The sequence below is a fragment of the Phacochoerus africanus genome, chromosome 4 (genome assembly GCF_016906955.1).
Source record: "Phacochoerus africanus isolate WHEZ1 chromosome 4, ROS_Pafr_v1, whole genome shotgun sequence".
Classification (NCBI taxonomy): Eukaryota; Metazoa; Chordata; class Mammalia; order Artiodactyla; family Suidae; genus Phacochoerus; species Phacochoerus africanus.
The window spans coordinates 69553415-69576964 of NC_062547.1; the positions used below are offsets into that span (position 1 = coordinate 69553415).

Below are 23550 nucleotides of genomic sequence, written 5' to 3' on the forward strand. Positions count from 1 at the left end.
ACCAGCAAACAACAAAGGGTCTGGACACCCCTGTCCCCTCCCGCCCCCCAGGCCGGAGAGGGCGGGGCATCCCCTCCCCAGTCCCCCTGCAAGGTAAGCTTTGGGCTAAAAGCTGCGGTGGGGAGGGGAACCTGGCGCCCAAGAGGGAGGGGGCTAAGACGGAGGGAGTTTTCCTTTCCCCCAGAAAAGTCAGGTGCCCCCCATTAAAATCAAAGTCCCCCCTGTACGCCCTCTGAGGGCTTCAGACCGGCTTCTGGGCTGAGGGTGTGTGGGGAGAACCCCGGATGTCGGGGATTCCGGGTATACACGGGGGTCTCTACCTGGCTACGGATACTGGAACTTCCTGGCCCCAGCGAAACAGGATCCCAGGAGACTCAGCTCCCAGAATTGGGGACAGGGCGCCGGAAGCTCCCCCAACAGTGCCAAGCGTTTCCTAACCTCCTGCCAACACAGCATCTCTAGTCCTGGGAACTGAGACAGAGATCCCCGAGTTGCTTTGCACCGTCCCTGGGTCTCCCAACCGCCCTCTCCACATCAGTGCTTCCCTGGCTGTATGTCTTACACCTGTGGGAAGGGGGTGGGGGGCTGGGAATGCTCCTCTAAGCTACCCAAGCTTCCTCTGCTGCATCCCACAGCCAGACAATGCTTAGCTGTGGTGGTAGGACTGGGTAGTCAGCTTTGCCTTCCTGAGCCTCGATTTCCTCATCTGGGTGATGACACACCTAGGATTTGGGGAGGTCACGCATGCGAGTCTGCCGTTACTCCATCATTTACTTCACAGTTCATTTAACACATATTTGGCAAGTGCCTACTGTGTGCCGGGGTACTGTGGCCAGGCTGTCAGGCTACAGCAACCAACAAAACCAGCTGGGTCCCTGTTCTGCTGCCCCTGGAGGCTGGTAAGGGAGAAAAATCCATATGTAAACAGAAATGCCTGCGGTGATTTGACTGTGAAGACTGAAATTCCACGAGGCTTAGAGAGTGACTGGGGCGCGGGGGTCAAGATTAAATGAGATTTGGAGTTCCTGTCCTGGTGCAGTGGAAACGAATCCAACTAGGAACCATGAGGTTGCAAGTTTGATCCCTGGCCTTGCTTAGTGGGTTAAGGATCCAGCGTTGTCGTGAGCTGTGGTGTGGGTCACAAACACAGCTCAGATCCCGAGTTGCAGTGGCTGTGGTGTAGGCCGGCAGCAACAGCTCAGGTTAGACCCCTAGCCTGGGAACCTCCATATGCCAAGAGTGCAGCCCTTAAAAAAAAAAAAAAAAAAAAAAAAAAAAGATTAAATGAGATTTGTGGTTTGTATCTGCCTTCCTTCATTCACTTTCAGCTCCATGAGGGCAGGGCCAGGTCTAGAACAGTGCCTGGTACACAGTAAGTACTCAATAAATATTGAATAAGTTAAAGAGGGGATTACATTACAATTATTTTCATAGCACTTTAGATCAGATAGGAGACTTATCATGAACAAATCCATCCTCTCTCCCATTTTACAGATGAGGCAAGTGAGTCCTAAGACCCAGAAAAGCTAGCCTGGGAACTTCCATATGCCGTGGGCGCAGCCCTAAAAAGCAAAAGAAAGAAAGAAAAGGAAAAAAATGGAGTTCCCGTTGTGGTGTGGCAGAAACGAATCCAACTAGTATCCATGAAGATGCAGGTTCAATCCCTGCCTCTCTCAATGGGTTAAGGATCTGGTATTGCCCTGAGCTGTGGTATAGGTCACAGGTGTGGCTCAGATCTGGTGTTGCTGTGGCTGTGGTGTAAGCTGGCAGCTGCAGCTGCAGCTCCAATTTAGCCCCTAACCTAGGAACTTCCATATGCTGCAGGCCTGGCCCTAAAAAGCGAAAAAGAAAAAAAAAATTCTTCTAAGAACCAGAAAAGGGGAAAGATGTTTTCAAAGGCAACATAGGGAGTTTATGGGGTGTCATCATTTCCATACAAGTGAGGATGGCTGAAGGAATGGTTGTGAACAGCTGGGAATGGAAGAGAGTAGGGACCAGACCTGAGTACAGGTTCCTGCAGGAACCCAGCCCAGCGCCCATCTCTCTCCCCATACCACACAGACACAGCCCTGCATTAGCTCATTCAACAAGTATTTACTCAGTGTCTATTGGGTGCCAGGTCCTGAGGACACAGCAGTGAACAGAACAAAACCCCCTGCCCCCATGGAGCTGACACTTAGTAAACAGAGAACAACAAAAACAAATAAATATATAACAACAAATTATGATTAGGATGATGATAGAAATAGCTTGCGTCACGAGATAAAAATGGAGGGGTCCACTACGGGTTGGGTATCCATCCAGAAGACCTCCTAGAGGAGTTGCATTCTTCTTCAAACATACACACACATGTTGATCCAGACAAACATAATCACAATAAACACCATGTACAACCTGAAGCCTGAGAACCTGAAGAATGTGTCTGAGGCCCAATAGTACGGAGTGGCTCTGCAGAGATTTGAACCCAGAATCTGCATTCTTTTTTTGGCCACGCCCGAGGCATTTGGAAGTTGCCAAACCAGGGATTGAATCCACAACAGCAACAATGACCCAAGCCACATCAGTGACAATGCTGGATCCTTAACCCACAGAGCCACCAGGGAACTCCAAGAATCTACACTGCTAACCGGTGTAAAACGCTGCTTCCTGCTGCACCTACATTCACATACCCTCCCCTCTCCACACACACATACTCATATTACAGTCACACAGAAACACAGCCAGCTTCATGTCCACCTAGACTGGTAGACGGATGTGGTGCCACCTTGTCAATTATGCATACTCCTACAGGTACGGTCTGGCCTCAGCTACACAACACTCAAACTCCCAGAAAGTTCTACCTTTCCGGTTGCACATGGACAGCCATGTACAAAGTCTTATGTCTTGCACGTGCCCGTGTGCGCGCGTGCGTGCACACACACGTGCCTGCGGACTGGGGCCTTGGGATACCTTCCCAGCTTCCAGGCATAACTGTTCCTCCTCAGGCTTGACTGGTCTAGGGCAAGGTGTGGTTGAGGGCATGTATCCTCATTTCCTCTCCTCTTGTTGGCTGCCATCCCCAGGTCTCTTTCTCTCTTTTTTTTTTTTTAGGGCTGCACTTGCAACTTATGAAGGTTCCCAGGCTAGGGGTTGAATTGGAGCTGCAGCTGCTGTCCTATGCCACAGCCACAGCAATGCTAGATCCGAGCCCTGTCTGTGACCTACACCACAGCTCTCGGCAATGCCAGACACTTAACCCACCGAGCAAAGTCAGGGATTGAACCCAGATCCTCATGGATACTAGTCGGGTTCTTAAGCCACAATGGGAACTCCACCACGTCTTTCTGAAGGAGGTGCGGGCTGGGTGAAGCCAGTGCTCCTCTGTTGGGCCAGGCCAGGGGCTTGGATGAGCTTGGTGAGAGAAGAGGCTGCTCCTCACCCTGAACCTGGTGAGAGCTGCCCAGAGCTGCTTGCACTGCCATTTGGACCCCCTTCCCAGCCAGCCATGTCTAGGACAGGGGAAGGCAGGCTTAGCAGCACCCCTCCACTTGGACACTCAGGCCAGTTCCTGAGGTGCCCTGCATCCCATGCCTCTGCGGATGTGCAGATGGGGTGGTGGTGCAGACAGTGGTGGCGAGTGTATCTCCATCTCTCTCCCCTGGTCTCCTCCATTCCTTCCTTCATTGCACAAATCCTTGGGCACCTACCATGGGCTGTTCTGGGCACTGGATATAGCTAGGACTGGCTATGGAATTTTGCAGAGCCCAGGACCAGATGAAAGTGTAGGGCCCCTGTTCAAAATTATGAAGAGACATTCCTGTCGTGGCTCAGCAGAAACAAATCTGACTAGCATCCATGAGGAGGCTGGTTCAATCCCTGGCCTTGCTCAGTGGATTAAGGATCCAGCATTGTCATGAGCTGTTGTGTAGGTTGCGGACGTGGCTCGGATCCAGTGTTGCTGTGGCTGTGGTGTAGGCCCGCAGCTGTAGCTCCGATTCTACCCCTAGCCTGGGAACTTCCACATGCCTCCGGTGTGGGCCTAAAAAGAAAAAAAAAAAATTATGAAGAATTTCAAGATGGGCATTCCCATCGTGGCTCAGTGGTAATAAACCCAACTAGTATCTATGAGGACACAGGTTCGATCCCCAGCCTCACTCAGTGGGTTAAGGATCTGGCATTGCCATGAGCTGTGGTTTAGTTTGCAGATGTGGCTCAGATCTGGCGTTGCTGTGGCTGTGGCATAGACTGGCAGCTGCAGCTCCAATTTGACCCCTAGATCTGGGAACTTCCATATACAGCAGGTGTGGCTGAAAGAAAGAAAGAAAGAAAGAGAAAAAGAGACATTTGTTGAGCACCTGCTGTATGCTAGCATTGTCCTAGGTCCTGGACAGCAGGGAGGAAAAAAACAGACCAATATCCTGATCTCATGTCCTAACCAAAGAACAGGCAATAACTAGTAAATAATAGGTAAATTACATATCTTGTTAGAACGTTATATACATCTATAACAATCAAGCAGAGTCAGGGAGATCAGGCAGTGAGAGGAGCATAGAATATCTGAGGCTAGTTTTCTAGGTGAAGGGAAAAGCAAGTGCAAAGGCCCTGAGGTCTAAATATGCTTGAAGTGTTTGAGGAACAGCGAGGAGGCCAGTAGGATGAGGGGAAAGACGGGAGGAACTGAGGTCTCTGCGAATGTGTAGCTGTCTCCCATATCTGTTCTATAGCTCCACATGAGTCAACAACAGTGATAATTATTAGTATTATTAGGATAGGGCCTACTGTTTTGTGAGCATCTACTAAGAACCAGGCACTGTGCTCAGAACCTTACATGCATTGCTTCACTTCATCATCACAACAACCTCCTCGTGCTCAGAACCTTACATGCATTGCTTCACTTCATCATCACAACAACCTCCTCGGGTAGGTAGGACTTTATCCCCATTTTACAGATAAGGAAACTGAAGCTTAAAGAGGTTAGGCAACTTGCCCAAAGATATAAGTGGCAGAGTCAGGATTTGAATGCAGATCTGTCAATGTAATACTAGAGCCTAAGCATGGCCCTTACTGCAATGGCTCTTTCTCTGCCTGTCTGAGCACATGTGTCTGTCTGCATACAGAGGAGAAGGTGCACCATTCCCTGAGTGTCTAATCCATTCCTTCATTTATTCATTCAGGATACACTGAGACTATGGGGGCGGGGGGGGGGGACCATGATGAATGTGTACCACCTCTTGCCCTCACAGAGCTCTAGTGGGGAGTACAAATAATCACAACCTCAAATGAGGAGTGCTTTAATGGGGGCAGAATAAGCATGAGTGGGAGCCCAGAACATAGGCTAGTTCAGTCTGGCTGAGAAGTGAAGGTGACCTTAAGCTATCTTTATATCATTCATCTATTTTTCAACAATTGTCACGGGTTTGCCTGATGTTAAGCACTAGGTAGCTGAGATGATGTTTACATTCACTTCTACTAGTTCACATTGAACTGACGTGCTAACTAGTGTTATAAGGTAAAAAAAAGAAGTAAGAGGGAAAGTAGGGGGTGAAGTAGCTAGTCCATAGTAGACCTGCTAGGAACATTATGAGTATGCTCTTGAGTCTTCAAAATAATAACCAGACACAGACATTGGACAAACACTTAATAACAACCTACTACGTTCAAGATTCAGTTTTAGGCACTAGAAATACAGTAATTAATAAAATAGATAGGGAGTTCCCATTGTGGCTCAGCTGTAAGGAACCCGACTAGTATCCATGAGGACGTGGGTTTGATCCCTGGCCTCACTCAGTGGGTTAAGGATCCAGTGTTGTTGTGAGCTGTAGTGTAGGTTGCAGATGAGGCTTGGATGTGGTGTTAACGTGGCTGTGGTAATAGGCCAGCAGTTCCAGCTCCAATTCAACTCCTAGCCTGGGAACTTCCATATGCCCGCAGGTCCAGCCCTAAAAAAAAAAAAAAGCAAAAAAAACCCCAAAAAGATAAAATATTTGTGTTCTCCTGCAGTTGATATTCTACTATGGGACAAGACAGACAATACATGCAATAGGTAAATTTCATAGTATGTTATGAAATGATGAATGCTGTAGAAAAATAGAGCAGGATAAAGGGGTTCAAGGAATCCTGAGGGGCTAGCAATTTTAAACAGGATTGGGGTGAAGAGAATTGCCACCAGAGATGCCTGGGAAGGTGAGATGTGCACAAAGGCCGGGAGGATGTAAAGGACTTGTAGCTATTTAAGAGAAGAGAGTTCTAGGCAGAAAGAACAGCAAGTGCAAAGCCCCTGAGACTAGAGTGCGCCTGGTGTGTCCAGAAACAACTAAGAGACCCGTGTAGACAGAGCATAGTGAGCCAGGAGAGTGGGAGGAGATGAGAATAGGTAGGTGACTGAATACATCAGGGTGAACCGTGTGGGCCTCTTCTTGAGGACTTTGACTTCTCTGAGTAAGGTGAAAGCCATGGAGAGCTCTGAGCAGAAGAGGGAAAGGATCCGACTTGGGTTCTAACAGGCTCCCACAGGCTCAAATGTTAATAGCATCTATTAAGCACTTACTGAGTTCAGGACGCTGTCCTGCGAGCATTCAATATGGTATAATATCATTTTATTCTCATAAAGAACCTGTAAGGATTACCATTCCATTTCACAGAGATGAAACCGAGGCTCAGAAAGTTTAAGTCATTGACCTAAGGTCACACAGCAATGACTTGCAGCGCCTGGGTGTGAAGGCGAAGTGAGCCATCCTTCCCCTCCCCCAAGCTTTTAGCCAGGGATCGCCGGCCGCAGAGCGCACTCATCATCGGGAGTTGCGTCTGTGTCCCTGTCTGTCTGTTTCTATTTCCACGCGTCCCTGTCTGTCTCCGCGCGCCTCTGCTTGTGCGTCCCCCATCTGTGCCCAAGCCGCCGTCTCGCTGCGCCCGGCCCCCGCACCTCGGAGCTATTTCGGGTTTTGGCATAAAAGCCCAACAGCTCGGAGGAGAGGCTTCCTCCGGCCCCCGGCTCGGACCACGCGCCACACGCGGTCGGCTGCGGGAGCTCCGCGTCTTCTTTAAGGGATCCCCAGGCTGGGGAAGCCCCCGCGGGAGGACAGCTGGGGGCTGGGGCGACCCGGGCCCGAGGCTCCCGGCCCCCCAGTGGCCAATCCCGGCATTGACGCTGTCCACAGCCCAGCCGTGCGTCAGCTATCGTTCTGGCAACGGGCGTGTGACGTCACCCACAGGCAGTGCGTCAGCCACCTGCTGACGTAACGCCCCGGGAGAGGCAATTGGCAAGGAGCGGGGGCGGATTTCATGCTCAGCCGGCAGGGGGAGCTCCAGGGCATTAATGGCGGATGCCTTCGGCCTGGTCCTGCAGCAGGCGCTGGTCCCGGACGACATGGCCTCTGAAGCCCCTAAGGCGCGCTAGTTTGGAGGGATGAAGAGGAGTTGCAGTGTCCTGTCAGTGGCCTGGACCCACGACGAGGTGCGAGGGGCGGGGCCCGGGATAGGGGCGGGCCTTGGGCTGCGGTGGTCGGGGCGGCACCTACTGAACACGGCTGCCCACTAGGCCTGGTTGCGCTTCCTCAGGCAACAGGGAGCGTTTCCCCCGATGCCTCAGTTTACTCCCTTGACTTCATTATTCTTCTGCTGCCCAGATTAAGAGGCTCTCAGCCGAGGAGTAGAAGGCAGGGTCTTTCAAGGGACTTTCCAAATAGGAAGAGGATTGTAGGGTGGAGGGGGGCTGTGCTGAGTGTGAGGTCTTAAGGGTCTCAGATGTAAGGGAAGGGAGGGGGGGGGGTCACAGACATTGAAGCCAAGAAGAGGCTTCATAGACTTGGAGGGTGGTGACATGTTAGAGGGGTTATGCAGTGAGGGACGGAGTAAAGGCATGAGGGCCCAGATCCCCAGGACTGGGACATCAAAAGGGAGCCCCACCAAATGTATGGCTGAGAATAGGCATCCTTCAGATGTAAGAGCTGAGAAGGCACCCTCTGTGGGAGGGATTAGCGAGTGGCTAAGAGTGAGATGGACAAAGGAGCCTGTATCCCCATCAGCCACTCTCTCTGATGGCCAGAGAGGGACAGTACTGTGGGGAGGGGCTCAGAGCTGCCTGGTCAGGCTGCACCCCTTTCCCTCCCTTGTCCCACCTCAGAGGCCAAGAGAGACCCCTGAACCCAGCCAAGCCAACATGCTGGGGGCTGACCTCCGACGCCCTCGCCGACGCCTCTCCACAGGCCCAGGCCTGGGCTGGACTGAGCCTGAGCCCTTGGACCCTGGGGTCCCTCTGCCACCACGGCCCACCACGCTGCCACTGCTGATCCCTCCGAGGATTTCCATCACCAAAGCTGACAGGTAGGCGGGAAGAGGACCAGGCTGGGAGACAGGGTGGAGGAACAGGGCCAGCTGGGTTAAGTCCAGCCACCAGCCACCAGCCCTTTCCTGGGCTACCAGCTCCTGGCTCCCTTCGTTTTGCAAAACTAGCTGAAACTTCTCTTGGAACCTGGTGGGTCAGGTTATGATGTCCCTCCTCCAAGAGGCACCTCTTGCAGCCTCTAGAAACCCCTTCTGCCATTTTGCAGCTGCTTGAGTTAGAAGGGGCAGGATTTCCGAAAGGATTTTCAACCCTCCAGTCCCCACGATGGTCTCATGATTGGAAAGCTGGAATAGGCTAGGGAGTAAGCCTCCCACGAGTCCGCTGTGCACCTCTGTTTCCCTTTCTGAGAGGATGCAGTTTCTTCCAGGCCTTAAAAGGGGATGGTGAAACCCTGGAGGAGGTCTGGATGGGGCATTTTTCTTTCTCCTGAGCCCAGCTTCACACTGCACTTTCTCATCTGGGGTCCTTGGAGGGCTCTTCAACCCCAATCTTGGGCCAAGGATGAATCTGAAAGCCAGACAGCTGAGCTGGTCCTGGCTGCTGGCTGGGCCCCTGCCCCCACTGCCTCCCCAGGCCACTGTTCTCTGCAGCCTCGATCTCCCAACCCACCCCTTTATCTACTCAGTTGGAGGGCTCCAGGGTGTCTGCTTTTTCATGGTACATGGTTCATTTCCAGATGGGAGAGGAAGTGACTGTCATTCCCCCTTACTAACCTCCCCAGCCCCCCAAATATCCCTCTGGCCTCTGCCTGGTTCAGGCCACAGCTTCAGCTGCCAACTCTGGCCCACTGCCTTGGTCCTTCTTTGTTCTGCAAACCTTGCTGTGACCTTCCCCCTCCTCCTACCATCACTTGTTACCCATCCAGAGCTTTGGCCAACACAAGGGCTCCCCACCCACCAAGAATTTGATCCAGTCCAAGACCCTCGATAATCTGGGGAGGACTTGGCATCCCCTGGAAGCTTTTTGAGCGTACACTCATGGGAAGGGTCCCTGAGAGAAGTGGGGGACACAGTTCTGGCCTCTGGTGCATCCTGCGGCTGCTAATGGGAGGGCGGTTCTGGCTCTGAGTACACCCACGCCCGGAGCCCCCTCTGGCGGGGAGAAAAGCGGCTGTGGGGGTTGGAGACTTTTTTTTTTTTTTTTTTTAAATAAGAGCAGTGCAGAGGGAGGGCGATGGCAGACTGCACGGCCTGCCGCGGGGCGAGCGGGGGGGCCATTGAGGGGGGCGCACAGGGGCGGGGTTTGGTTCTGCAGACGTGCACCCGAAGGGGTTAAGCCGAGCTCTCGTCCGCCAGGGGGATGGGGCACAGGAGTGTCTGCGCTCCTCGAGCCCCGCGGCCACCACCACCAGGGCTTGGCCCGGGCCGGGGCGGGGAAAGCTGGGGGGAGGATGCTCGGATCCCGCTAGCTCCTCTGCTCGCTTGCTCCGCGCGGCGCTGGGGGAGGCGGGAGCGTGAGTCACGGCGACTCCCGATTTAGGTACCGGAAGGGGGGTTTTGCCCGCGGGGGCAGCGGGGAGGAGGCGCGGCTGTTTACTCGCCGGAAAAGGGCACAGGGGTGCTTCCCCTGGCTGCCCAGGACCTGCCTCAGTTTACCTCCTGCAGAAGCGCTTTAGAAGAGGCAGAGATACACAGAGCGGTGGGCGGGCAGTCGGGGTATCAGCCACCGGGTGTCCCCCTCGAGCTACACAGAACCAAAGGGACACACCCCAGAAACACCTCAAATCGGCCCCAGGCCGACCACAGACACACACACACCCCGACACATTGACTCCCTCAGACACCACAATCAAACGAAGGCTGAATCGAATGCACAACTCCGCAAGCGCGGACCGATACAGTACACACCCAATCGCGTGGGAACACAAGCACAGCCTCAGCCACCAGAACAGACCCTGTAGAGGCGCACACCCTCCAAACAGGCAGCACATGTGCACACACATCCTTCACCCAGACACGCAGACACACAGCGAAATCCAGAGAAACAAGCAGACCGCAGCAGCCAGCCACGTGCGCACACACACTTCGAGCAGACAACACAACACACACAACCCTCGGAAGAGGCCACGTGCGCGCACATCCCGCCCCAGGCACACATCATCACCATCCTACGACCCACCAAACAGGAGATTCCCGGAACACCGTCGCTGCCCGTCGCAGGGACCGGGTCCGTGTCTCCGAGACCACTTCCCACAAGCCTCCCCCTGGCCAGGGGTAGCGGCGAAGACAAGGCAGCACTGGGCTCCACCCCCACCGTGATGGACGGACTGACTGACACACCGGCAACCAGTCGGGTGTCTCCTTCACGATCGGATTAACCGTTTAACTCCTTCGTACCCATGCGCGCCGCGGCTAGGCTGGGCTCTCTGGAGAGAGCCGAGTTCCCGAGCCCCCTCCCCGCGGGGAGCGGGACTCTACGTGGGCGGGGAGGGCCCCCCTCCTTGGGTGGCTGCCCCCCACTGGCCCGGACGGAGGAGGAGGGGGGCGGCGCTGACAGCCGCGGCGGGCGGGGGGCGGGGAGAGGCGGGACGGGGCGGAGGAGCCGGGGCTGGTTCCGAGCGGGACGCGGAGCGCAGAGAGCGCTGCCGGGCACAGAGCGGAGCGCCAGGCGCCTACAGGAAGCCCAGGAGCCCGGGCCGGGGGCGATCGGCCCGAAGCGCCCTCGGGTCTGTCCCTGGGGCGCCATGGCCCCACCGAGGCCAGGCGCTCCCGCGGGGCCCCGGGCGCGTCGGCTGGCGCATAGCTGAAAGGGGTGCTGCTTGGAGAGGCCGGGGCCCCCTGAGGTACAAGTGGGGGCCGGGGCCATGGAGCCCCCGGCCGCCCCCTCGGAGAGAAGCCTGTCTCTGTCTCTGCCCGGGCCCCGGGAGGGCCAGGCCACCCTGAAGCCGCCCCCCCAGCACCTGTGGCGGCAGCCGCGGACCCCGATCCGTATCCAGCAGCGCGGCTATTCGGACAGCGCGGAGCGCGCAGATCCCGAGCGGCCGCCACACCGGCCCATAGAGCGCGCCGACGCCGTGGACACTGGCGACCGACCTGGCCTGCGCACGTCTCGCATGTCCTGGCCCTCGTCCTTTCACGGCACTGGCAGCGGCAGCGGCAGCGCGGGTGGAGGCAGCTGCAGGCGGTAAGACGGCGGACGCGCGCGGAGCGAATAGGCGCGCAGAGAGAACGAAACTCGCCTTGCTGACCACAGGGGGGCGCTGTGATGCGGCTGGGGTCAGTGCGAGTGAGGGGGTGGGGGTGGGGGGAGTTCTACAGCGGGGGCGGCCGGGACCTGACCCCTGGTGGTGCACTGTACCCGAAGGTTCCTACTGAAGCTGATTCTGGGGTCGACTTTAGGGGGCACCATGCTGCGTGTGACATTAACCGGGTCTTGGCTGAGGGCTGCAGCCTTAGTGATCTGTGTCCTTCGTTAGTGACAGGACAGTGCAGGGCAATGGCTAGTCTGGGTACGGCTTGACGGAGCTTTCCTGGGGACTCTGTGCTGAGGGCTAGATACACTGTGTTTGGGCATGTCCTGGGGCCACTATGTAGGGTGGTGTCTGGTAAGACCACAATGTTTCCTGAAGGCTGGGGGGGCTCTCAACGTCCTTCTGGAGTGAGGAGGACTCTACTGGGGGCAGAATTCCTGGGCTTTCCCTGTAGCTAGGCTCAGGAATGTAAAGGAGGTTTCTTGATGGAGTACTGTGATTGGGGGCCTGTGGGCTGTGTTGGAGTCCCCTCTCAGGGCAGAAGTGTTAGGGTTCAGTAGCTGCCCAGAGGAAGGGAACAGTGCCCAGGGGGCACACAGTCCCACCACAGAGTGAGGGGGTCCCTGCCTCCTGGATCAGTGTTAGCGATGGGTTGTGTGTTGGATATCCGCTCACCGACCTGAGTTTGCTCCAGCTGTTGGGGATAACCAGCTGTGGCTTCCTTGGCTGCATCCTCTGCCTGGGTTTCTGGGGTTCCATGATTGTGGCAGTGGGACTGTGTGTACTTCTAGGATAGTGTTGTGATGTGTTGACTGTGTTCCCAGTACAATGATTGTGACTGCGTGACCTTTGTGCCTCAGAGACGTGGTGATTGTGGCTGTGTATGCTCCTAGGACTGTGATGATGAGACTGTGTGCCCCTGGGACAGTGATCGTGACAGTGTGTGTTTCTGGGATGTAGTGATGGTGGCACTGTGATGTGTATACTGCTGGGGACAATGTGATTGTGTCATACTGTGTCTGTGCTCCCTGAAACACTGTGATTAAGACACTGTGACATATTCTCGGCTGCTCATATGCCCCGTGTCTGGGAGTTGGTGCTCTGAGTTTCAGGGTGTACTCCCAACTGTCCTACTGTGCTGTGCTCCAACCACCTAGTGTTCCCATAATGCTTTGGGGTCTACTCTGTGCTCTGATGACATGTATGACTGATGGCTTTGCATACTTTGCCTGACTCCCCTGGGTCCCTTCTACTTGGAACATCACTAGGACAGTGAGATTCAGGTCTCCCCTCTGGTTCCTAAGGGACATCTGTCTAGGCTGGAACCCTAATGTTTTAGCTCTTTCTGAGGGCCTCTAGCAGGCACCACAGCCTCCAGGTCACCCACCCACCTCCATTTGGGGCACCTCCAGCCCCAGCACCCCTACCCCCACCAGGAAGTGAATGTCATGGGCCCAGCACACTCAGCCTATTTCCCAGAGGGAACAGGAGAGAAGCTGAAGGAAAACAAAGCTGGAGTCAACAGGAAATGCCAAGACCCAGGGGCAGTGAGCCAAACTGGCTCAAGTCACTGTCCTGAGAGACCCAGGAGAAGGGGCGGGGTGCAGTAGAAACTGGGTGCTATTGCCTTTTTAGGCCCCAGGGACTCCCTCTACCCTGGTCTCTAGGGGTGCTGACTCTCTGGGGATAGTGGCTGAGTGGTTGCATCATTATCTTAGTGTGATCCATCTCTTAATGGCTCATTTTCAGGCTCCATGCTGAGGACTTTTCCACACATCTGCATCCCCAGTGCCCCACAAGGTATTCCTGTTGGAGAAAACTGAGGTCCAGGGGGGTGAAGCCCCTTCTCCTTCCTGACCAAGTTCACACAATCAGGAAGTGGCAGAGCTGAGATGCCAGCACAGGTCTGTCTGATGCCTGTGTGTCCTGGCACAAGTGTCTTGCCCTCTCTGAGCCCCAGTTTCTCAACTGTAAAGTGGAGCTTTTGTTGGCACTGCCCTGTGGGAGTGATTTGGAGAGGACTCTGAAGTTGGGGGTGTCTGTAAAAGACTTACAAAGGGTGTGCTCCATAGATAGGCACTCAGGGACCCAGATTTGGGAGAGGAGGTGGGGCCTGGTAGACCCTGCTCCTCTAGGGTGGGAAGGGAAAAAACGGGAACCTCAACCACATCCCCACAGGGGCTCAGGTTTCTGTTTCACTCTGGGCCTGTGTGGCCTCCAGTGGCTGGGTGGGAGGGAGGACATTGGTGCCAGCACCCGGCCCCCTTCCCCTTCCCCCCACCACCAGGCAGAAGGAGGAAGGGGAAACTGAAAGGCCTCCAGTGGGAATCTTGATTCTTAGGAATGGGCAATCCGCCAGCCCAGTTCTCCAGAAAGGGAGCACACGCAGGGGGTTCCAGTGCTGCCTGCGTTGGAGTTCACGTGGGCACCAAAAAGGGGATCCAGAGAGCCCTCCAGACCTGAATCACAGGAATCACTAGAGAGAGGGCACTAACCCCTATCTGAGATGACATCCACAGTCCCCCTCCAGACCTGGGGATGTAAGAGCCTGCGCTTCCGGCGCCCTGTGGGGCTGAGTCATGGCACCAAAAACGATCTGTCAAGAGGCAGATGGAGCGGGAGGAAGAGAAGGACTCTGGTGGTGAAGTGGGGCGCGTTGGGGATTCGCCTGAATTGGACCCCCCAGACTGTCCCCAGTGAGGGGGGCGTTGTCCTGCCCCAGGAGGGGGTGGACTCAGCCGGACTGGGGTCTCTCTCTGGCTGGTGGACTCCCCTTGGGTCTTTTCCTCCCCTAGTCCTTGGCGCTTCCACATCCCCGCCGCCGGGTGCTTCGGAGAGTCAGTCTCTCTTCGCGCCCCTTCCTCCGCGCGCCCTCTGCTGGGTCACAAGAAAGGTACAGGCTGAGTGTGCTCTCGGAGTCCAGACCTGCCTCCCGGACTCTCGTCCTCAAGCAGAGCCAAGTCGCCGCCGCCGCCACTGCCGCAGCGCCCCGTATTATTATTTCATGTTTATTGAGCGCCCGGGAGAGAGGGCGCCAGGTCGGTCAACCGCAGGCTGAGGACGAGGCTCTCGCCCACCCCTGACTGAGACCAGGCCGCTACTCTCATCCTTGACCCCACCCCAAACCCCAGCCCCCAACACCCCCCCTCCCCCGCCCCGGCTGTACGTAGTGGAGAAGGGCCACCTGGCGGATGGAGAGGAACTTGGCGGAAAAGTTGAGGACGCGGAGTTCCCATCTCGCCTCCTCGCACGCTTGCCCATCATGATGCCCGTGCCAGGGCCTCCCAACACCAACCTGAGGTTTTATTTTTTCCCGCTTTTTAGGGGCGCACCAGTGGCATATGGCAGTTCCTAGGCTAGGGGTCGAATCGGAGCTACAGCTGCCGGCCTACACCACAGCAACGCAGGATCCGAGGGGCCTCTGCTACCTACACCACAGCTCATGGCAACTCGGGATCCCCCACCCACTGGGCAAGGCCAGGGATGGAACCGACATCCTCTTGGATACCAATTGGATTCGTTTCCGCTGCTCCACAACACAAACTCCCCAACCTGCGTTTTTATTCTTTGGCTTTCCATTCCTGCCTAAGAAACCGAGAGACAAGTGATTTGCCCAAGGCCACACATCGAGGAAGGGCAGAATTGTGGTTAAAAACCAGGTTTCCTGGACTTCAGGCCAGTGGGTGAGATTCAGATTGTAGCCCTGCTGACTGTGTCGCTCTGTGACCTGGGGCTAGCATTATGCCTCTCTCTGCCTCACTCTATCAGTAAGTCCTGCTGAATAAGATCTGCCCACCCCCAGGGCTGTAGTAAGGCTGGCGTTGGGGCCAGACAGCCGGGAGATAGTGTCTTGAGAACTTCACTTCCTCAAAATGTACTTCCTTAGCAGAAGGAAAGGGGGGAGTCCCCCAAACCACAGTCCTGGGCCCTGGCTGCTAGGGTCCCCCCTCTCTCCCCAGCAACAGATTGACCGCAAACTCCTCTGAGTTGCAGGAAATTAGGGCCTTGGGCCTGAAGGAACTAGATTGACAGAGGGAGGACAGAGTTTGGGAAGATGTCTGAGCCCACTGTTTTCACTCATGAGTAAGAGCCCCAAACCAGCCTTTCCCCTTAACTTGCCATGTGACCTTGGGAAAGGATTTCATCTCTCCTGACCTCAGTTTCCTCATCTGCAACAGAGCCATTTATTCTGCAACTTTTTTTTTCCTGCCATGCCTGAGGCATGCAGAAGTTCCCCGCCCAGGGATAGAACCCTTGTCACAGCAGTGACCCAAGCCACTGCAGGGATGACACCAGACCCTTTAGCCCCTAGGCCACCAGGGAACTCCCCACTCCATAAACATTGATTGAGCATTTTCAGGCTGGTGTGAAGAATGAAATGGCCTCAGTCTCTGCTGTCCTGGGGTTCCCAGACTAGGTAGTGAGGAAGAAATAGCAAGTAAAAGCATTTGATAATTCCAGATGGTGACACAACGGACATAAAGAAATGAGGGACCCTGAGGTCAGGGAAGGCATCTCTGAGGAGGTGACATTTGAGCAGAGACCTAAATGAAGTGAAAGAGGATGCTATATGGGTGCCTGAGAGTTGAGAATGACAAACAGAGAGAACAGCCCGTGTAAAGGGTCTGAGGTAGGAGTGTGTCTCACATGTTGGGGAAAAAGCAGGGAGGCACATGTGGCTGAAGCAGAGTGAGCAAGTGGTGCTGGAAAGAGGTGAGGCAGGGAGGTGATGGGACAGATCAGGAAGGGCCTTGTAGGCCATGGTCAGGATTGGTTTTATTTATTTACTTATTTACTTATTTATTTATTTAAAGGGCCACACCTGTGGCATATGGAGGTTCCAGGCTAGGGGTCAAATTGGAGCTGCAGCTGCCAGCCTACACCACAGCCACAGCAATGTGGGATCTGAACTGCATCTGTGACCTACACCACAGCTCACAGCAACACTGGATCCTGAACCCACTGACTGAGGCCACAGATCAAACCCGCATCCTCATGGATCCTAGCCGGATTTGTTAACCTCTGAACCATGAAGGGGACTCCTTTTTTCTTTTCTTTAAGGGCCGCACCTGTGGCACATGGAAGTTCCCAGGCTAGGGGTCAAATCAGAGTTGCAGCTGCCGGCCTACCCCACAGCCATGGCAACTCTGGATCCGAGCTACATCTGTGACCTATGATGTAGCAATTCCAGATCCTTCACCCAATGAGCGAAGTCAGGAATCGAACCCAAATCCTCATGGATACTAGTTGAGTTCCTAACCCACTGAGCCACAATGGGACCTCCGAGACAACTCAATTCATAATCCAGCTGTATTCCTTCCAGACTGGGTGACGCTGGCCAAGTCACTTGTCTCTCTGGGTCTCAGCTTCCCCATCCCTGATATGGGGCTAGTAAGAACCGTGTTGTCAAAGTCTGGTGTAAGGAGTTCCTGATGTGGTGCAACAGGATCAGTGGTGTCTCTGCAGCACTGGCATGCAGGTTCGATCCCTTGCCTGGCAGAATGGGTTAAGGATCCAGTGTTGATGCAGCTGAGGCACAGGTCACAACTTTGGCTCAGATCTGATCCCTGGCCTGAGAACTTCCATATGCCACAGGGCGGCCAAAAACGAAAAAAAAAAGTCTGATCTGAGGAATCGGCAAAACAGTGCAGGGAACCTTGGGGGCAGGTAAATATGAATTTCTTTCTGTGTGTTCCTGGACTGAGGAGTCCTGGTGGCCCAAGAGCATGGGTCTTAGTGGGTTTAGAGAAACAGTTCTCAACCAGGGGCATTCTGCCCCCTAGAGAACATGTGGCAATGGCTGGAAACATTTTAGCTGTCGTGGCTATGGGGGTGCTACTAGCGTCTAGTGAGGAGGAGTTAGGGATTCTGCTACTGCTACTATCTGCCCCTAGGACAGAGGATTAGCTGGTGCTAAATGTCAATAGTGCCATGGTTGGGAACCACTGCATTCTCAACAAGGCGATATCGGCTCCAAGGGGATTAAATTTGGTTCTTGGGGTGAATATATGGAAAAAGTCTTATTTTTATTTATTTATCTTTTGGGTGTGCCCACAGCATGTGGAAGTTCCCAGACCAAGGATTGAACCCAGGCCACAGCTGTGACCTGAGCCACAGCAGTGACACCACCAGATCCTTTACCCACTAGGCCACCAGGGAACTCCAAAATCCTACTTTTATATATGAAGCCCAGATATACTCCCAGCACATAAATAGATGTACAGGATACCTGTGGCATTAAAACTTCATGAAGAAGGCAACTGGGGGGTGGGGGTAGGGAAGGGAGGAACGTGTCTAAAAAGGCACTCAGGGAGGTGATCAAGGGAGACAACCAGACAACTACAGCCTGGGTCAGCCACTCATTGGCTATGCTACTTTGAGCAAGTTGTTTTTCTCCAAGACTCGGTTTTCCCATCTATAAAATGGGACAATAGTATTGTTTTGTGAGAATTATATGAAATCATAGCTGAAGGCACTGGTTGAAAGGAAGCATTCTGAAGCTTAACTGCTATGTCATCATTCTTTTTTTTTTTTTTTACTTTTTAGGGCCAGACCTGAGGCAAGTGGAAGTTCCTGGACCAGGGGTCAAATTAGAGCTGCAGCTGCTAGCCACAGCCACAGCAACACTGGATCCAAGCCACATCTGAGAGCTACGCCACAGCTTGCAGCAATACCAGATCCTTAATCCATTGAGCAAGGGCAGGGATCAAACCTGCATCCTCACAGACACTATATTGGGTCCTTAACCCGCTGAGGCACAATGGAAACTCCTATGTCATCATTATCATCATCACCATCATCTGTATCTTCTGGCTAGTACATGGCTGGCATAATATAAGCTCTCCATTGCGAGTTCGCTTCATGGCTCAGCAGTAACGAACCTGACCAGTATCCATGAGGCTGCAGGTTCGATCCCTGGCCTTGCTCAGTGAGTTAAAGATCTGGTGTTGCCATGAGCTGTGGTGTAGGTCACAGACGTGGCTCAGATCTGGTATTGCTGTGGCTGTGGTGTAGGCCAGCAGCTACAGCTCCAATTCGGCCCCTAGCCTGGGAGCTGCCATATGCTGCACGTGCATCCCTAAAAGGACAAAAAAAAAAAAAAAGTATAAGCTCTCCATAAATGTTTTGTCCAAAAATAATTGTAGCTAACATTCGTTGGATGCTCACTATGTCCAGAAACATTTTGAGCCTTTTACAAGTCCATCTATGAGGTGTGTAGTGCTCTTTTATCCATTTTACAGGTGGGAAAACTGAGGCTTGGTGAAATGAAGTGACTGGCTCAAGATCAAATAATTAAGTGCCAGAGGCCAGGCTCAAGCCTAGGCCATCGAATTCTGAGCCGCTTGACCTTGGAGCCAACAGGTAGAGAGGGAAGGATATTCACAGAGGCAATTTAGTTCGCTTTTGTTTGTTTGTTTGTTTTTAGGGCCGGACCTGCAGCATATGGAAGTTCCTGGGCTAGGGGTTGAATCTGGGCTGCAGCCACCAGCCTATATCACAGCCGCAGGAACACAACTGTGTTGATCCAAGCCACAGCTGTGACATAGGTGTTGCCGCAACACCTTAAACCACTGAGGGAGTCCAGGGATCAAACCCACATCCTCATGGATGCTAGTTGGGTCCTTAACCCGCTGAGCCACATTGGGAACTCTGCAATTTAGATTTAAAATAGAGGTTAGTCCCATTTTTTTTCTTTTTCTTTTTTTCTTTTTGGCTGTGTTCGCAGTATACAGAATTTCCTGGGCCAGGGTCAAATCTGAACCAGAGCAGTGACCCGAGCCACAGCAGTGTCAATGCCTGACCTTAACCTGCTGAGCTGCCAAGGAACTCCTGCCCCCTTTTCTTATTTTAAACGAGTTCTTCCCCCTTCCTAACCCCAAAGAAGTGCAGACAGGTGGGATAGGCTGTGTAATGATAACCAACTGGCTGATTTTATTCAAGAATCTTCACCTCTCTAAGTCTCAGTTTCCCCATCTGTGAAATGGGATCATATGCCCCCCAACAGAGTCTCAGTGTTTGGGTATGCAAAGCCACTACCTCCAGGCCCCACTGAGTCAGCACTGAGGGGACATCAAGTTCTTGAAGCCGCCTCATTAGCTGTGGGGTCCCCAGTTCTAAAAGGTGCCTCAGAAATTCTAAGCAGGAGTTCCCGTCGTGGCGCAGTGGTTAACGAATCTGACTAGGAACCATGAGGTTGCACGTTCGGTCCCTGCCCTTGCTCAGTGGGTTAACGATCTGGCGTTACCTTGAGCTGTGGTGTAGGTTGCAGACGCGGCTCGGATCCTGAGTTGCTGTGGCTCTGGCATAGGCCAGTGGCTACAGCTCCGATTCGACCCCTAGCCTGGGAACCTCCATATGCCGCAGGAGCGGCCCAAAGAAATAGCAAAAAGACAAAAAAAAAAAAAAAGAAAGACATTCTAAGCAGCTGGTGGCAATGGGGGGGTCTTGGGGCAGTGAGCACACTCAGAGCTTCAGAGCTTCTGGGGTGCCCTAAGGATGGTGAGTACATCTTGGATTCTGGGGGTAGTAGCTTAGGGTTGGAAGACCGTCTTAGGAGCTGTTGAGCAATCTAGTTGTACCCCTGGGGTCTTTGGGGCACTCCAGGATTTTGGTGGCATCTCCATGGTTATGAGAGCATCCTCTGAGTCTGAAGGCACCTCTGAGGTTATGTTGGGGGTCTCTGTACTTGAGATTATGTTGGGGGTCTCAGGGATGCTACGGATGGTGGGCTGTGGAAGCATTCCTGGAGCCTCTGAGGGACCCTAGGATTTGAGGGGGCCCTCTTGGAGGTCTGTGGGAATGCTCTGTGGCCGGGGGGGGGGGGGATTCTGAGGGTATTTTTGGGGGGTCTCTGCATGACTTAGAGGCAGGGGGTGTGTCTAGGGAATGTGGGGGGACATCTGAGGAATCGTGGTGGTTGTCCTGGGATCTGAAGGGGCTTCTCATGGACTCTCAGAGCACACGTGGCATTTGCGGGTGCATCCTGGGATTATTGGGGTGCCCTGGGGTTTGTGGGGTTTGTGGGGGAATGTCTCAGTAGCAATGAGGACTCTCCTAAGAGACATCTGGGGAGCTATGAGAGTGTCTGGGGTCTGTGGGAGCCTCAGAGCACTCTGGGTTTTGTGGGGGGAACCCAGGAATTTGGGGGAGAACCTCTGGGTTGTGTACCTCAGGGGTAGTAGGGGCACTTCCTGGGGTTGTGGCATCTCAGTCTGAGGGACTTCGGGGATGCCCCTGCCATCAGTGAGGCCTCTCGACATCGCGGGGGTGTGTGTGTGTGTGTGTGAGGGCGGCTCAGAGATTAAGGGGGCATCCCCGGTGTTTGTAGAGGCGCTTCCGGCAATTGTGAGGACGTCAGAGGGACCGTGGGGGGCCCCTGGGGTCTGTGGGGTGTCCCCGTCGCGGCCCCGCCCCAGGGGCGGCCCCAGCGCGTAGCCGGAAGGGCCGAGGCGGCCGGCCGGGGTGGCGCCCGTGGGCTCCGGGGTAGGGCCGCTGGTCTGCGTGGGCCGCAAGGGGCAGGCGGCGCTGCTCCCCGGCGCCCGCCGAGGCGGGGCCGCCCCGCGCCCCCCGCGGCCATGGCGCAGCCGCGCAGCCTGGGCCGCATCCCCGAACTGCAGCTGGTGGCCTTCCCGGCGGCGGCCACCGAGGACGAGGCGTTCCTGCCCGAGCCCCCGGCCCCGCGTGCGCCCCGCCGCCCACGTTCACCACCTTCCTCGCCTGTCTTCTTTGCCAGCCCGTCTCCAACTTTACGCAGGCGCCTTCGGCTTCTCCGCAGCTTTCAGGATTTCAGCCGCCCGGCGTGGGCTGGGTAAGTGAGCGCTGGTGGCCGTGGGTTCGAGTCCCCCCTGGCCATCTGGCGCGCCAGCGTCTGGGATTCATAGCTGGCTCTCCCAGCCTCACTTTCCTCTTCAGTCAAAGGGCAGCGATAAAAATCATTTCTGCCTGCCGGGGTTGCCGTGGAGATATCTGATAAGGCATGCAGTAGGCGCTCAATAAACGCTACTGTTCCTCCCACTTCCTGTGCAGACCTGAAGCTGCGGTCGGGCTTTGGGGGAGTGAGGCCAACCTGCCAGCCAGGGTGACCTGAGGACCTGCGTTGCGTTGTGCTATCCTCAGTCTAATGGTCTGTGAAATGGGGCCAGCGCTGCCCCCTGCGGGTTGCCTTGCCCCCAGGCTGGGGGATGTTATCGCCTGCACCGGGCAAGGAGGGCAAATCGAAGTTCCCTTCCTGGCCAGACCCGGGGTGGGCCGCAGGGGCTGGAAGCCTGGGGGTAAGGAGACTGAAGGCCACATCCGGCCTGGCTTTCCAGTGTCCGTTTGTCTTGGAAGCGGAGGTTGGCAGCCCGGAGGTAGGCACCGGCTGGCTCTAGAGACTTCCCTGAAGCCCAGAAAGATCCTTTGCTTGACTCTCTTCCCGCTACTCTATGCATGCACTTGTTTAGAACCTGAGTCCGGAGACACAGGCTAAGGGCACTGCAGGGACAGGACGCGGCCCCACGTCTGGAAAGAGAGGGGCGGAGAGATAAGGAGGAGGGGTGGAGGCCTCTGGGAGCCCCTCTTGGGGTCCAGCTTGCAGTCTGGGAGAACGTGATGGGGGAAATCAGTACCCTTCTCTGGTTTCTCTCTGTCTCTCCAGCCTCTCTTCCACGGCCCCCCAAGCCCCCAACTCCACCTCCCTCGCACCCATCGTCCCTGCCCTGAGTTTTTGTCACCGGACCCCACACTCCGCCCGCGGGCAAGTTATTTCCCACTCTTGGGACTCAAGGCGTTCGGAGACCTCCAGCGGGCCCAGCTCGACGTCAGGGAGGGGGGGAGAAGGCGGGGCCAGAGGCGGGCTCGGAGCCCGGGAAACCGGAGCCCCGGGCACCCTCCGAGGCCCGCAGGAGGAGGCAGGCGCGGAGCCCGCCCAGGCGCTGCGCACGAGGGGACGCCTAAACGCCCGGGGCCGTCCCTAGGGGGGTCACCGGGAGGGCGGGTGCGGAGGCGGCGCCGGCGGTGGCTGCAGACACCTCGGGGGCCTGGCAAGCAGTGCACGCCACCGCGCACCGTCCTCATGCGCACCCCGACGGTGCTTGGCACCCATGCGCTCCAGTGCAGCGGCGCCCCGGGCCCGGCCCCGGCCCCGGCCCCCTGCCCTGGCACTGTCCCCCACGGGCCCTGAGTCCCTGGTCCACTTCTCCTTCAGCGAAGAGGACACCTGTTGGTACCCTCCAGGCAGATCTGTCAGGTGGGTGGCCTGCGGCCAGTCCCCTCCTTTGCCACTGGAGGGCTCTGGCTGCTTTGTGGGGTGGGTGGGGAGTCTGCTTTGGGGGTGTCCCCAAAGTGGCTTTCCAGGGTCTGCCTGGAGCCTCACCCTCTTCCCTGGCCCTAAACTATTTGGGTGCTGCTGAGGGCTTCTTGCAGGTGGTACCCCCCAGAATGGGTGCTGGGCCCTGCCTCCTTCCTCCCTACCCAAGATAGGATCTCTTCACCCTCTTTGTGCCCCTAAACTTAGATTTCTGGCATTCACCCTGGCAGCAAATATGGGTGTCCAGCGTCACCTGGGCTCCACTCCCAGGCCACTGGCTTCAAGCCAGGTCCCTCCGGTCCTGCTCTGCTCAGTGCCTCCAGCTTAACCCTCCCTCCTTCCTTGCTGGGGCTGCCAGGCTGAAAACCAAGCTGGGGTGGGGGTGGGGAGGAGGTTCCTACTGGACCCCGGTGGGGGGCAGGGGGGCGGTATTTAGAATCATCTGGACAGTGCTGTGGTGGAGAAGTGACCTTTAGTTTCTCAGAATTCTCAGAGTTGTTCTTGCTGTCCCGCACCAACCCCTTCAGACATCTGGACACACACTTGCTCTCCGGCAGGGACACACATATACAGCCACACAAGACATAAACACAGACACACCCCCACACAGGGTGCTCGAGGTCACCTGGTGTTTACTATGCTAGGCCTGGGTCTTCTGGCTGATGAGGCCCAAAGAAGAACCCTGCAGTTGATCCCTGGCCGTGGTGACAAACACATAACAGAAACTCTGGTCTCACCCAGCCTGGTATA

The 23550-nt window shown here is 55.3% G+C and overlaps 1 protein-coding gene across 3 annotated transcripts in view; it reads left to right on the plus strand.

Moving 5' to 3' along the window:
- Positions 1-10899: 10899 nt before the first annotated feature.
- PDE4A (phosphodiesterase 4A) overlaps positions 10900-23550 on the plus strand; it is a 42784-nt gene continuing 30133 nt past the window's right edge. The window contains exon 1 of one of the 3 annotated variants that reach the window (XM_047777024.1): positions 10900-11446. In XM_047777024.1, the coding sequence (XP_047632980.1) occupies positions 11127-11446 (320 nt within the window). In that variant the 5' untranslated portion in view covers positions 10900-11126. Of the gene's footprint in view, positions 11447-21063; positions 21322-22507; positions 22741-23550 lie in introns of those variants that run through there. The other 2 variants (XM_047777025.1, XM_047777026.1) reach the window with 2 other exon arrangements.